This window comes from Schistocerca serialis, chromosome 5 (assembly GCF_023864345.2).
Source record: "Schistocerca serialis cubense isolate TAMUIC-IGC-003099 chromosome 5, iqSchSeri2.2, whole genome shotgun sequence".
Lineage (NCBI taxonomy): Eukaryota > Metazoa > Arthropoda > Insecta > Orthoptera > Acrididae > Schistocerca > Schistocerca serialis.
This window is the reverse complement of record NC_064642.1, coordinates 503,803,832-503,817,528: the sequence shown is the minus strand read 5'-3', so window position 1 is coordinate 503,817,528 and position 13,697 is coordinate 503,803,832. Positions and strand designations below refer to the sequence as shown.

The 13,697-nt window shown below is 42.0% G+C and overlaps 1 protein-coding gene across 1 annotated transcript in view; it reads left to right on the top strand.

Moving 5' to 3' along the window:
* LOC126482032 (homeobox protein OTX2-B-like) overlaps positions 1-13,697 on the top strand; it is a 352,202-nt gene that overhangs the window by 314,831 nt on the left and 23,674 nt on the right. The window contains exon 5 of the mRNA XM_050106004.1: positions 10,589-11,236. Within this exon, the coding sequence (XP_049961961.1) occupies positions 10,589-11,236 (648 nt within the window). The remainder of the gene's footprint in view (positions 1-10,588; positions 11,237-13,697) is intronic.

Genomic DNA, 13,697 nt, shown 5'->3' with positions numbered 1-13,697 from the left:
TATTGGTGTAATTTTTGTTTTTGTTTTTATTGAAACTACTTTCTTTTTCCCACCTTCCTCTCTCTTCATTCTTCTTTCTCCTGACGATCTTATCTGCAACATAATCTTGAAATATTGTGCTGATTATTTACCAGTAATAAAATTAATCTTCAAACTTTTTGATATGGCTCACATGGTGAAGTCCTAAGGTTTTGCCTGTTTTTGGGTTCATTAGTTCCACAGCATTATGATGAGCAATTCGGCTAATTATGACCGGTCCTTTGTATGCAGCGTAAAACTTATGTATTTTGTGTTTCTGTTTGCTGGAGAGATGGTGTGTTTTTACAAATACTTTCTGGCCTACTGAGAATGTTCTTTTAATTGCTGTTCTATCTCCTCTTTCTTTTCTTTTAATGGCTGCCTTTCTGATGTTGGAGAGTGATGTTGCTATGACTTGTTTGTGCTGTCTACGTGGTACAATAGGAAATCTAACATTTTCTCTGGTTATGTTTGGGGGTTCAATATTTTTAAGTACAGTAACTGGAGGTAGTAGTGTAGTGCTATGTGGCATTTCATTTATTACTTTTTGAAAATCTTTAAGGCATATATCCCAAGTGTTGTGTCTTTTGCCTGCATATAATCGGCATAAAGTGCCTATGTCCTTCGTAGATCGTTCTGCTGGATTTACGCTAGGTTTGTACTTAGATATGTAGATGGGTTTTATTTTGTGTTGTTTTAATGTGTTCTGTCATTAAACTGATTTGTATTGTGGGCCATTATCCGAAATTATTCGTTCCACTCGACCTACTTGTCTGAGAAAATCTTGTCTAAATGTTTTACTTATAGTAAGACCTGTTGCCCATTTTAATGGTGTCAAGGTAACATATTTCGAAGTAAGTTCCAAAACGGCAAATATGAAAATATATCCATTTTTTGTGCGTGGGAGGGGCCCCATCAAATCTGTTGCAGCTATTTGTTTTAATCTTTTAGGGGTTATTGGAAACATAGGTGGTTTGGTTTGGAAAATGACGTGTTTAGCCCTCATACATTTTTTGCATTTGACTAATACTGTTCTAATTCATCTTTCCATATTAGGAAAATGGCTTGTTTGTTTTATTTTTAAAAAGCATTTCTTTAGTCCAAAGTGGCCATTACTTAAATGTGTATACCATATGTACTTATTAATTAGTTCATCTGGTATATAAATTAACCATTCATTCGTTGCAACATTTCGTCTAAAAAATAAAACATTGTTTTTTACGAGATAGTGCTGTCGAATATCTGGAAAATCCTTACTTCTCCACTTGTGTTTGATTCCTAGTATTTCGGGATCCTTGTCCTGTTCTTTGCCTATGTTTTTTAATGCTGTCGTAATGTAGTTTTCGAAAGGTACTTGTTTCATATAGTACATTGTAAACTGGTCTTCTGCTGCTTCCAAACCTATGTTATTGGATGCACTCTGTGGACATCGTGACAAAGCATCTGCTAATACATTCGCTGGTCCTGGTATGTGTGTAATAGTGAAGTCAAATTCTTGTAGTATTAACATCCATCTGGCTAACCTCCCATGAGTTAGTTTGGCGGATAACAGAAATTCTAACGCTTTGTGGTCAGTGTATAGTTTTGTTTTTCTTCCGAATAGGAAGTATCGAAAACGTTGGAAGCCCCATACAATGGCCAATGCTTCCAGCTCCGTGACTGAATAGTTTTTCTCGCTTTTTGTGAGTACCCGACTGGCAAATGCAATTATTCTATATGATCTTAGCCCTGCCTGTTCGTATTCTTGGAATAAAACAACTCCTAAACCTGTTTTTGCGCTATCAGTGGCCATACAAAAATTTTGTGTTAGATCAGGATGTGCTAAAATCGGTGCTGTTGTTAGTGCGTTTTTCGCTTTTAAAAATTCTTCATTGGCTTGTTGATACCATACCCATGGCGTGTTTTTTCCAGTCAATGTACACAGACGTGGTGTTGCGAGAGAGTCGATCCACATAAATTTTTTATAGAATCCGATGAGACCTAGAAATCCTCCGAGAGGTTTCTTATTATATGGAGTACAGAATTCTTTGATTGCCGTTAGTTTTTCTGGGTCGGGCAGTACCCCTTTCTCTGAAATTATGTGTCCTAGAAATTTGACCTCTCGTCTTCCAAATTTGGATTTTGTTATATTTACTGTGGCCCCATGCTCTTTCATGATCTGTAAAAACTGATTTAATGTTTCGTTGTGATGTTCCCAAGAGGGTTCTGCTATAATCACATCATCAACATAACAAGTAATTTTTTGTAAAATTTCAGGACTGAGTATAGTATTAAATCCCCTATAATCGATGCTGATGATGTGTTTAAACCAAATGGCAATCGTTTAAACTGGTAACATCTACCGAATACGATAAATGCTGTAAATTTTCTACATTCTGGGGCCAATTCTATTTGCCAGAAACTACTCCGTAAATCAATTGATGAAAATATCTTAGCACCGTGGACGTTTTGTATCAATTCCTCTAATTTTTATGGGCGATCTGTCTCAGTGATTATGATTGTGTCGATCTGTCTGGAATCAAGCACTAACCTGATGCTCCCATCTCGTTTTTGTACAATATGAAGCGGGCTGTTATATGTGGAGGTAGCTGGTTCAATAATATCGTCATCTAACATTTTAAATATCTCCTGGAATACTTTATTCCTGTAGCTTAATGGGATTGTATAGGGTGGCACTCTAAGTGGTTTGTGCTGTTTTACTTCAAACTTCTACTGAAAGTGTTTAATACCGCCAGTCTTAGGTAAAAATACCTCTGCTTTATCTCGTAAAATACCCTCTAATTCTCTTTTACTGTGTTCCGAAATACCTTGAACTTCTTGCAATTTTTCGTCGATTTCTTTATGGACTTCTAACATGAGTTGAGGCGATTCCCCCTTTTGTGCATACGATTCTAATTCTTCATCCTCTTTATCTCGCGTCATTCTTAATTGTTTGTTTATAACTGGTATTTCTTCTAATTTTAGCTTTTGCTCAAAGAGAAGTGTGACATTCCCGAATGTTACGCTACCTTTCCCCATATCTATTATCGCTCGTCTCTCATTTAAAAAATCTGCACCTATAATCAAATCTACAGTTAGTTTAGGTATAATCACGAAGTTGGCTTCGGTCTTTTGACCTTGACACGAAAGAGTTAACCTTGTTTGTCTCGTAACTTCCGCAGCATTGTTTCTAATAGGACCTCTTACTTTAATCTTACGTGTTTTCAGAACTGGCAATTCCTGATTGGCATTACACTGCATGAATAAATTTTCTGAGATCGCAGTCAGTTCACTTCCGCTATCAATTACAATATTGACTGGGATATGCTTTACCATGGCCTTCACAATTGGTTGAATTTGAAAGGGTTGGTTCTGTTCTTCTTCTTCTTGCATCAACGAATCCTCCACTGAATCATACATGAGTCTTTTCAGGGATTTCCCTTGTGAATTCGAACTTTCTGTAGGGTAAGCTTCGACTGCTACTTCTCTCTCTTTTATTTCCTCTTCTCTATCTATTTCTTCCTTCATTTACGCTTTCTTCAATATCCTCTACTTTTTCCTCATCCTCGCCTATCTTCTCCTTCTTCGTCGCTACTTCCACATAATCGCATCTAAATGCTCTAATTATCGCTTCATAACTTCCTTCATTATATACGTTGGGTTGTGTGCCCACTAGTAACTTATTTTCAACTTCTGTCGACTTCGCATTATCCTCATTGAAATCGCTTTCCCTGGTTTCCATCTCAAATAGCTCTGCAATACTCATTACTTCGTCCTTTCCTCCTACATTCGTTGTGCATGCCTCTGGTAATTCATCTTCCTCGTCAGTATTCTCCCAATTAATTTCGTCCCAATACGATATTGTTATCTTCCTGTCTTCGTTTTCATCTGGTACCTGCGGATTTATTTCCTCGTTCTTCTCTTCTCGTGATAAGATTTTTACTTCTCTGTTCAAGGTGCTGCAATTGTCCTGGGTCGGTGCGTCATTCTCTTTGGCATGGGCTCTTAGCTGTCAATTCGAACGTTTTTCGGGGTTTGGTGGCCTTACCTCCACCTCTTCTATCTGTATTCTCTTTTCTTGTTCAGCATGTTGATAGTGGTCTCTTTGCTGATAATTTGTCGGTCTACTGGTTCTCCAGTACCCGTTCTGGTTGTCATTATTCCGTCTGTAATAGTTGTTGCCGTTCCTGGGTGAATTATAGTTATTGCCATATTCTCTTCTAGATCCATGACCGGTTCTTTGTTGAAATCTATTGCCGTTTCTTGAGCGAAGTTATCACGTGGTTCGTAATTATTGTTTCTTCGTACTGTGTCTTGTGGATTCCACTGCTTTTTGCTTTCGTTTTCACGTGCGCTTCGTCTTTTTCTTGCGTCATCTTCCGAAAATATGAACTCTAGTTCCCTTAGAATACCTTTAAATGCTTCGACGTCATTGCCTCCGCGACCTACTAATGATTGCTGGTATTTCAATGGTAACTTCATCGCGCATAATTTAATCAACTCTCCGTCACTGTATGGTACATCTAAGCATTGATTTTTCTTTGCCATTAACTCGAAAAATTTCACGGGACTCTTCTCTCCTGAATTTTCAAAATATGGGTTCTGTAATAATTCGTACTTCACTCTATTCTCTGCTTCGCTGGACCAATGTCGTGAGAGGAACTTCTCTCTGAAATCTTCGTATGATCGGCATGTCGCTGCAACATTCTGCATGGTTTCTGCGACTGTTCCTGACATGTGTGCACATATAAAGTCTAATTTGTGTGCTAGCGCCCAGTCTTCTGGTAATCCTACTCGGAATTGATCAATAAAAGTTCGTGGATGTAATGAGTTTCCTTCTCGAAAGTGTTGAAATTTTTTGACTGTTAGGAAATGATCGTTGTCGTACTTCGTCATAGTTCCATATGAAATTCGCGATTCTTCGCCACTTTGGTTTCTGATCATTTCTCCCGTCGTTCTTTCCGGTTGTGGTAGATCCATTGGATATTGTCCACTGTAACTTTCGCCTACCCTTGCGTAGTATCGTTGGAGTGGTACGCAATAATTTTCTTCCATCGGTTGTGAACGTGTAGCTGAATGCATTGCACTGTACTCTTCGCGACCTGGCTTTCCATTGTCAGGTATTGGTTCGGTATCTTGTTTGGCTAACCTTGCCGCTTCATTGCACTATCCAAACTGTCTTGAAATATACATTTGTGGTTCCGCATGTGTTTGTGATGCCGTTTGTTCATCAAGAATTTCGAAATGTGTTTGTTGCTGTGCAGGCTGTCTGATTTCACGTATGTTACTTTCCGCCTGTGATTGGAATCGCAAATGCGTAATATCTTCGTTAATTGCTTGTTTTTCCGGTGCTGTTACAGATACGGATGTCGTTGCAGACTCTGTGCTTGTTCGATCCTGTTCACTACGCTCTTCAATGGTTTGCAACAACTCTGTTCACAATTTCTGAAATTGTCGCTTCGTTTGCGCTTCTATTTTGACTATGCGGTTATCATATCTTTTCAGCGCTGCTTTTGTGATACGTTTGTGTAACACACTATTTTCAACAATTTCACGCGCTGTACCTGCTGCTTGTCTAGTAATTACGTTTATCTGTTTCTCTAGTTTCTTGACTTCTCCCTGGATGTTGTTACGTAATGTTTTGATCTCGTCCTGAATGTCATTACGCAATGTTTGTACGTCCACTTGTACCTTGTCAATGTCTGTTCTCAATTGATTGCAACCTGTTATTAAGTTTCCTATCACTTCTCGAGATTCTTTTGCTCGTCTTCAATATGACTTAGGTGTAACTGAATTTTTTTGTTTTGTTTTTTAATCTCACGCATTTGTCTCGTGGTTTCTGCATTCTGAATTTGAATTTGGTTCGCTATGTCTTTATTTTGCCTTGTCATGGTTTCCGTAATTTGTTGTAATAATTCTGCCAGATTGGTGGGTCCTATTGCGTTTTCCTCCGACGTCCTGCGCTCTGTGTTTTCGCCCAAGTGTTGGTTCGCAATTTCCTTAAGCTCTGTGATGAGGGAGCTCTGATTACTTGTACTATGGGTTCTACGTATACAAGACGCAAGTTAGAATCCTCATCGACTGTCTCTCTACTTTCCTGCTCCTCTGTCGTATGCTGACTTACTTTTTCTGTGCCTTGGCGTACCTTATCCTCGTTATGGTGCGTTATCTGTCCTATTTCTCGCGATACTGCATCGTCTGTTGTACTGTCCTCTATTCTCTGTCCATCTTCATGCTGGGTCTCTACCTCAATTTGGTCAAAGTCTCGATCTGCCATTGCTAATCTTTCCGAATCCCTTATTTTCTGTTTTAAAAGCAATTCACGCGCCCTACTTCGCGTCAACATGCGCTCATATGATCTCACGCGATTCATAAACTTTTTGTACACACTACTTGACAATCAATTCACTCACTTGTTGGGTCAGAACCAACTTGTCAACGATGTATCCCCCACCTGTGCGCTTGCATTGGAGAAAAAACTTAATTCTAACAATATTAAAATTCATAACTTAATTATCCTATTGTCTCTGCTGTTAGAATGTCTCACTTTCTATTGAATACTTTCTTACTATCTATCACTGCAGCTACTGTTTTCAACTATTTATGCCTTTCAAAAAAAATTTATTACGAAAAAATTTTTAACAGGATACTTTTCAGGGTCGCCATTCTCTAACACTCTGCGTGGTGTCTGTTGTTCTATGTCGTGTCTCCCTACCACTTTCGCGCAACGACGCTCTGAGCGTGTTTTTTAGTGAATTGACTATTTTGAACCTAGGACCTGTTGCTGGTAAGGAGACGCCAGACCACACATGACATGTAGAGTTCAGAAGAGTCCTGTGAGACTAGCGATGATAGAACCAAATGCTTAATGATTTCAGCGCCAGCTGCACTGCACTCCCTGTAAAAGAATCTTAATACTAACTAAATTTAGTGGAAGGGGTTAAAGGCTTTCCTATTTTTAGTTAGCTGGTAAAATAACGTCGAAAAAGCAGTTAAGTTTACCATTGGAAATTTTATTCTACTCACAACACATTGTTTATAAATTGCACTATTGATAAAAGGAACTGTTTTAATACAGGATGATAAAAACCAACTGTGTTCAACAAAAATGTGAACGAATATTCTCTGAATGGGTTTCCAAGTTCTACAATGGATCGAAGGATGACCTATGCCATATCACATCTGTAATCTAGGTTTAAATTAAGTTTCACAAAGGAGAAAACTATCAAAATGATCTACAGTGACCCTCAATTATCTTTAATTACTTATCTAACTTGTTGTAAATTACAGTGGCTGATGTGGCTTCTCAATAATTATATAACAGAAAAATCATCGCGTTTCAGATTTTAACTTACATAGCAAATGTGAATACCACGAGCTTCAATCGACGATCGACGCTAGTATTACGTAAAAAGGGGATGCAACAGATGAGACTTCTGCAGCTCTGAGTGAAGCCTTATGCGCTCAAAAATGCGGCATCGCGTGCGTTCATTACCTTGTCGGAGTTCGTCAGGGGGCGGCGGCCGGCGCAGCTCCATCCAGCTCGCCGTCTCCGAAGCAACTCCCTTCTAAATTCTCCTTACTACAATTTACCGAAGTTGGCTTAAAAAAAACTATCTGGCTGTGTTTACATCTGACCAATCAGGGTCTCAGTGTTAACCTTAAGCTCTGCCTACAAAAATTCTGTCTATCCAATGAGAAACGTTATACTTTTCGTGGTGGGGCAATGTTTTTAAAGTTTGCAACGTAACAGAGACGCGAAAAAGTCTCACACTAAAACTTGCAGCTGGTGTGGCCCTTTTAGTGTTATCGTAAGATCTATACTGTTCTTCTGGAGGGCTCTAGCTTTTAACATGGGCTGGGGTGTGGTCCTGTCGGTTAGCTGGCGACGTGGGTGTCCGTCCCTTATCGTAGGGACTTCTAGCTTAACACGGTTCTGCTCTCGGCTTCTGTACTCGTTTCTCCCCTCGGAACTGCGTCTGTCTCACGGTGGAAGGTATGACATGCATTTAGGTATTCTTGTGTTAGTCTGTGGTATTCCATTTGCTCACTCGTTACTCGTCTTACTTTGGTTAATTTAATGTCACGATTTATTTGGAGCTATGTGACATACTACTGGATTTGCTTATCATGTCAGGGTTTTCATGGAAGGTGTTGGATTTGCCTGACACCTTACACCCCTAATAGCAAAACTCATTTACTACTTTAAGCGTCTCATTTCCTAATCTCATTCTTGCAGCATCACCCGATTTAATTCGACTACATTCCATTATTCTCGTTTTGCTTTTGTTGATGTTCATATTGTATCCTCCTTTCAAGACCCTGTCCGTTCCGTTCAGCTGCTCTTCCAAGTGGTAAGAGGTAATACCTGAAATTTTGTATTCTTGGCACACTTTTGACACTGTGGATCTCGGAATACCGAATTACCTAACGATTTTCGAAATGAAAAGTCTCATGCGTCTATCACAAACTATTAACGCACGTTCAAAGTCTGTTGATCACGTCGGTCGCCTCTTCACTTGGACCACACGAGTACAAATGACAGCTGCGTCATTGAACTGCCTTTTTATACCTTGCGTAGGCGACACTTGCATACATGCCTTTCGCTGTCCCATGACTTTTGTCATCTCAGTGTAAAGTTAATAGGATCGCATATAATCACGTGGGCCTGATTATGAAGAACTTTCCCGAAACTGAGGTGCACTAAGACTGTGGCGTCATGCTATACAGGGTGTTACAAAAAGGTACGGCCAAACTTTCAGGAAACATTCCTCACACACAATGAAAGAAAATATGTTATGTGGACATGTGTCAGGAAACGCTTACTTTCCATGTTAGAACTCATTTTATTACTTCTCTTCAAATCACATTAATCATGGAATGGAAACACACAGCAACAGAACATACCAGCGTGACTTCGAACACTTTGTTACAGGAAATGTTCAAAATGTCCTCCGTTAGCGAGGATACGTGCATCCACCCTCCGTCGCATGGAATCCCTGATGCGCTGATGCAGCCCTGGAGAATGGCGTATTGTATCACAGCCGTCCACAATACGAGCACGAAGAGTCTCTACATTTGGTACCGGGGTTGCTAGACAAGAGCTTTCAAATGCGCCCATAAATGAAAGTCAAGAGGGTTGAGGTCAGGAGAGCGTGGAGGCCATGGAATTGGTCCGCCTCTACCAATCCATCGGTCACCGAATCTGTTGTTGAGAAGCGTACGAACACTTCGACTGAAATGTGCAGGAGCTCCATCGTGCATGAACTACACGTTGTGTCGTACTTGTAAAGGCACATGTTCTTGCAGCACAGGTAGAGTATCCCGTATCAAATCATGATAACGTGCTCCATTGAGCGTAGGTGGAAGAACATGGAGCCCAATCAAGACTTCACCAACAATGCCTGCCCAAAAGTTCACAGAAAATCTGTGTTGATGACGTGATTGCACAATTGCGTGCGGATTCTCGTCAGCCCACACATGTTGATTGTAAAATTTACAATTTGATCACGTTGGAATGAAGCCTCATCCGTAAAGAGAACATTTGCACTGAAATGATGATTGACACATTGTTGGATGAACCATTCGCAGAAGTGTACCCGTGGAGGCCAATCAGCTGCTGATAGTGCCTGCACACGCTGTACATGGTACGGAAACAACTGGTTCTCCCGTAGCACTCTCCATACAGTGACGTGGTCAACGTTACCTTGTACAGCAGCAGCTTCTCTGACCCTGACATTAGGGTCATCGTCAACTGCACGAAGAATTGACTCGTCCATTGCAGCTGTCCTCGTCGTTCTAGGTCTTCCCCAGTCGCGAGTCATAGGCTGGAATTTTCCGTGCTCCCTAAGACGCCGATCAATTGCCTCGAACGTCTTCCTGTCGGGACACCTTCGTTCTGGAAATCTGTCTCGATACAAACGTACCGCGCCACGGCTATTGCCACGTGCTAATCCATACATCAAATGGGCATCTGCCAACTCCGCAATCGTAAACGTTGCACTGACTGCAAAACCACGTTCGTGATGAACACTAACTTGTTGATGCTACGTACTGATGTGCTTGATGCTAGTACTGTAGAGCAATGAGTCGCATGTCAACACAAGCACCGAAGTCAACATTACCTTCCTTCAATTGGACCAACTGGCGGTGAATCGAGGAAGTACAGTACATACTGACGAAACTAAAATTAGCTCTAACATGGAAAACAAGCGATTCCGGACACATGTCCACATAACATCTTTTCTTTATTTGTGTGTGAGGAATGTTTCCTGAAAGTTTGGCCGTACCTTTTTGCAACACCCTGTATAATAAAGAGACAGCAACCGCAACGTTCAAAGTATGCAGGTCGGCAGTCGACAGGCAGTTTCGGAATAATGGAGTGGACTGGTGCAACGCACCGGACCAGAATGCGTTTCTGGGCAGGGTCACGTCATTTTGCGCGATCTTTGCACGGTATCACCAAGACGTCTCGTAGGAGTGAATAATCTCTTCGTCCAGTGTGTTAGTATGTTGGTCTGTGATTTGATGGATGTTGCAGAGTTCTAGCAAAGTCGCTACCCGTGTGAAAGACGAACAACCTTGTCGACAGGTGTGGTTCAAAAACCGGCGCGCCAAATGCCGGCAGCAGCAGAAGCAGCAGCACCAGCAGCAGCAACAGAACGGCGGTGATAAGGGCGGCGGAGGCGGCGGTACGGGCGGCGGCCGCTCGGGCGGGGGCGGCGCGGCCAAGGCCGGCAAGGCGGCGTGCGGGGGTGGCGCCAGCAACAAGTCGCCGTCGCCCGGGTCGGCGGCGGGGCCGGGCGCGGTGCAGCAGGCCCCGCAGCCGCCGGGGGCGGTGGTGGTGTCGCCGCAGACGACGAGCGACGGCTCGGCCACCAGCTCGCCCAGCGTGGCGGCGGCGCGCGACTCGCCCGGCGCCGGCGCCTACATCAAGCCGCTGCAGCTGTCCGCGTCGCCCCCGGGGGGCGGCTACAACCCGGCCGCCATCTGGAGTCCCGCCGCTATCGACTCCTGCCTGGACCAGCCGCACCACCACCGCCCGGCCGTCCCGGCGCCACCCCCGCCGCCTCCGCAGCAACCTTACGCCACCCCTGGCGCCACCACCGCGGGCACCGGCGCGGGTTCTGCCGCCGCCCAGGCCGCTAACTGCTACCCGCACCAAAACTATGGCGCGTACTACACCAACATGGACTACCTCAGCCCGGTAGCGATGTCTCACTCGCAGCTAAACGTGCCGGTATACACCCTTCTACGTCGACTTACATTCACTTTGATTTATCTTCCTTTTCTACTAACTAAATGAAATGATTTTTTTGCCTTGTTTCACAAAACTTTATTATCTTCGCATGTCCTAGGTTTCACATTGTACGCCCATTTTCCTGTACACACCTAATTCGAAAGATGGCAATCAATCAAAGATAAACACTTGGCAATTCCATAAAAGTTATATAAAAAAATACAAATTTTTTTTATGGTTATGGTTGCAGTAAGACTGTAGTGGTTATTGTGGACTTCAGTTGGCATGATTGGTTTGATGCAGCTTTCTGTGCTAGCTTATCCTGTGCAATCCTCTTCATCCCCCAATAAGTATCGCAACCCACGTGCTTTCGAATCTGCTTACTGTATTCATCTCTTCGCTTCCCCCCCCCCCCCCCCTAATCACACACACACACACACTTCCGTCCAATACTAAATTGGTAACTCCTCGATGTCTCAGAACGTGTCCTATCAACCGATCCTTTCTTCTAGTCAAGTTATGCCACAAATTTTTTTCCTCGATAATTGTACTGGTTCAAATGGCTCTGAGCACTATGGGACTTAACATCTTAGGTCATCAGTCCCCTAGAACTTAGAACTACTTAAACCTAACTAACCTAAGGACACCACACACATCCATGCCCGAGGCAGGATTCGAACCTGCGACCGTAGCAGTCCCGCGGTTCCGGACTGAAGCGCCTAGAGCCGCACGGCCAACGCAGCCGGCTAATTGTACTCACTGCCCCCTCGTTGTTTACATGATCTACCCATCTAAACTTCAGCATTCTTCTGCAGCACCACATTTTAAAAGCTCTTGTTTTCTTTTTCTCTTAATTGTATACAGTCACGTTTAAACAGCAGTACAGAGCTGCAGTCCAGACATATACCTTCAGTAAAGGCTTCCTAACAGTTAAATCTATATTGGATATTGCCAGATTTCTTTTCTTGCCATTGTCAGTCTACATTTTATATCCTCTACACTTGGGCCGCCATCAGTTACTTTGCTGCCCAACTAACAAAACTGATGTACTACTTTTCGTTTCTCGCTTCCTATTCTAATTACCTAAGCATCGCCTGATTTAATTCGACTACATTCCATTATCTTTGTTTTGCTTTTCTTGATATTCATCTTATACCATTCTTTCAACACTTTCCAGTCCGTTCAATAGTTCTTCCAAGTCCTTTGCTGTCTGTGACAGAACTGCAGTGTTCTCCGCAAACGTAAGAGTTTTTATTTTTTTCACCCTGAACTTTAAATCTTTTCTCCAATTTTTTAAATTTCCTATACAGCTTGTGCAGTGTACAGATTGAATAACATCAGGGATATGCTACAACCCTGTCTGACACTCTTCTCAACCACTGCTACCTTTTTATGTCCATCGATTCTTGTGACTGCCATCCGGTTTCTGTACAAGTTGAATATAACCTTTCGCTCAATGTGCTTTGCCCCTGCTATCTTCAGAATTTCAAAGAGTTTATTCGAGTCGATATTATCAAAAGGTATCTCCAAATCTATAAATGCTACAAACTGTAAAGTAATGTATCATTGCGATCCAGACAATTAAAAAAAATTTATAAAATTTTAAATAAAAGTTTTAGAAATACATCACATCATTTACCTCTGTTACCTGATGACATCAGGTCTTACTTCTTAATCTGTCGCTTCTCAACTTAAAATATAAAGTTAGCTTTCTTGACTATTTTGACACAGTTACATTTATGTTGTACAACCTTATGACATTCATTAAAATAATATTTGCTCTAACTGTAACTAAACATACATTGGACTAGAGCTGTGTGCACAGGAATGGGTATTTATGTGAGTACCCATGAAGGTACCAAGGTTCTACTCCTATGTGGAAGCTGCACTCATATGTAGAAGTTGAGTGAATAATTGAACTGAGGCTGTTTGCTCAGTAGTCGTTGTGAGAGTAAGGATATCAGTTTTTTAAATATCTTGTTGAATCAGCTTTGCACGCTTGCCTTTTAAATGTAGAGCACCTACATACATTATATACAGGGTGATTCAAAAAGAATACCACAACTTTAAAAATGTGTATTTAATGAAAGAAACATAATATAACCTTCTGTTATACATCATTACAAAGAGTATTTAAAAAGGTTTTTTTTCACTCAAAAACAAGTTCAGAGATGTTCAATATGGCCCCCTCCAGACACTCGAGCAATATCAACCCGATACTCCAACTCGTTCCACACTCTCTGTAGCATATCAGGCGTAACAGTTTGGATAGCTGCTGTTATTTCTCGTTTCAAATCATCAATGGTGGCTGGGAGAGGTGGCCGAAACACCATATCCTTAACATACCCCCATAAGATAAAATCGCAGGGGGTAAGATCAGGGCTTCTTGGAGGCCAGTGATGAAGTGCTCTGTCACGGGCTGCCTGGCGGCCGATCCATCGCCTCGGGTAGTTGACGTTGA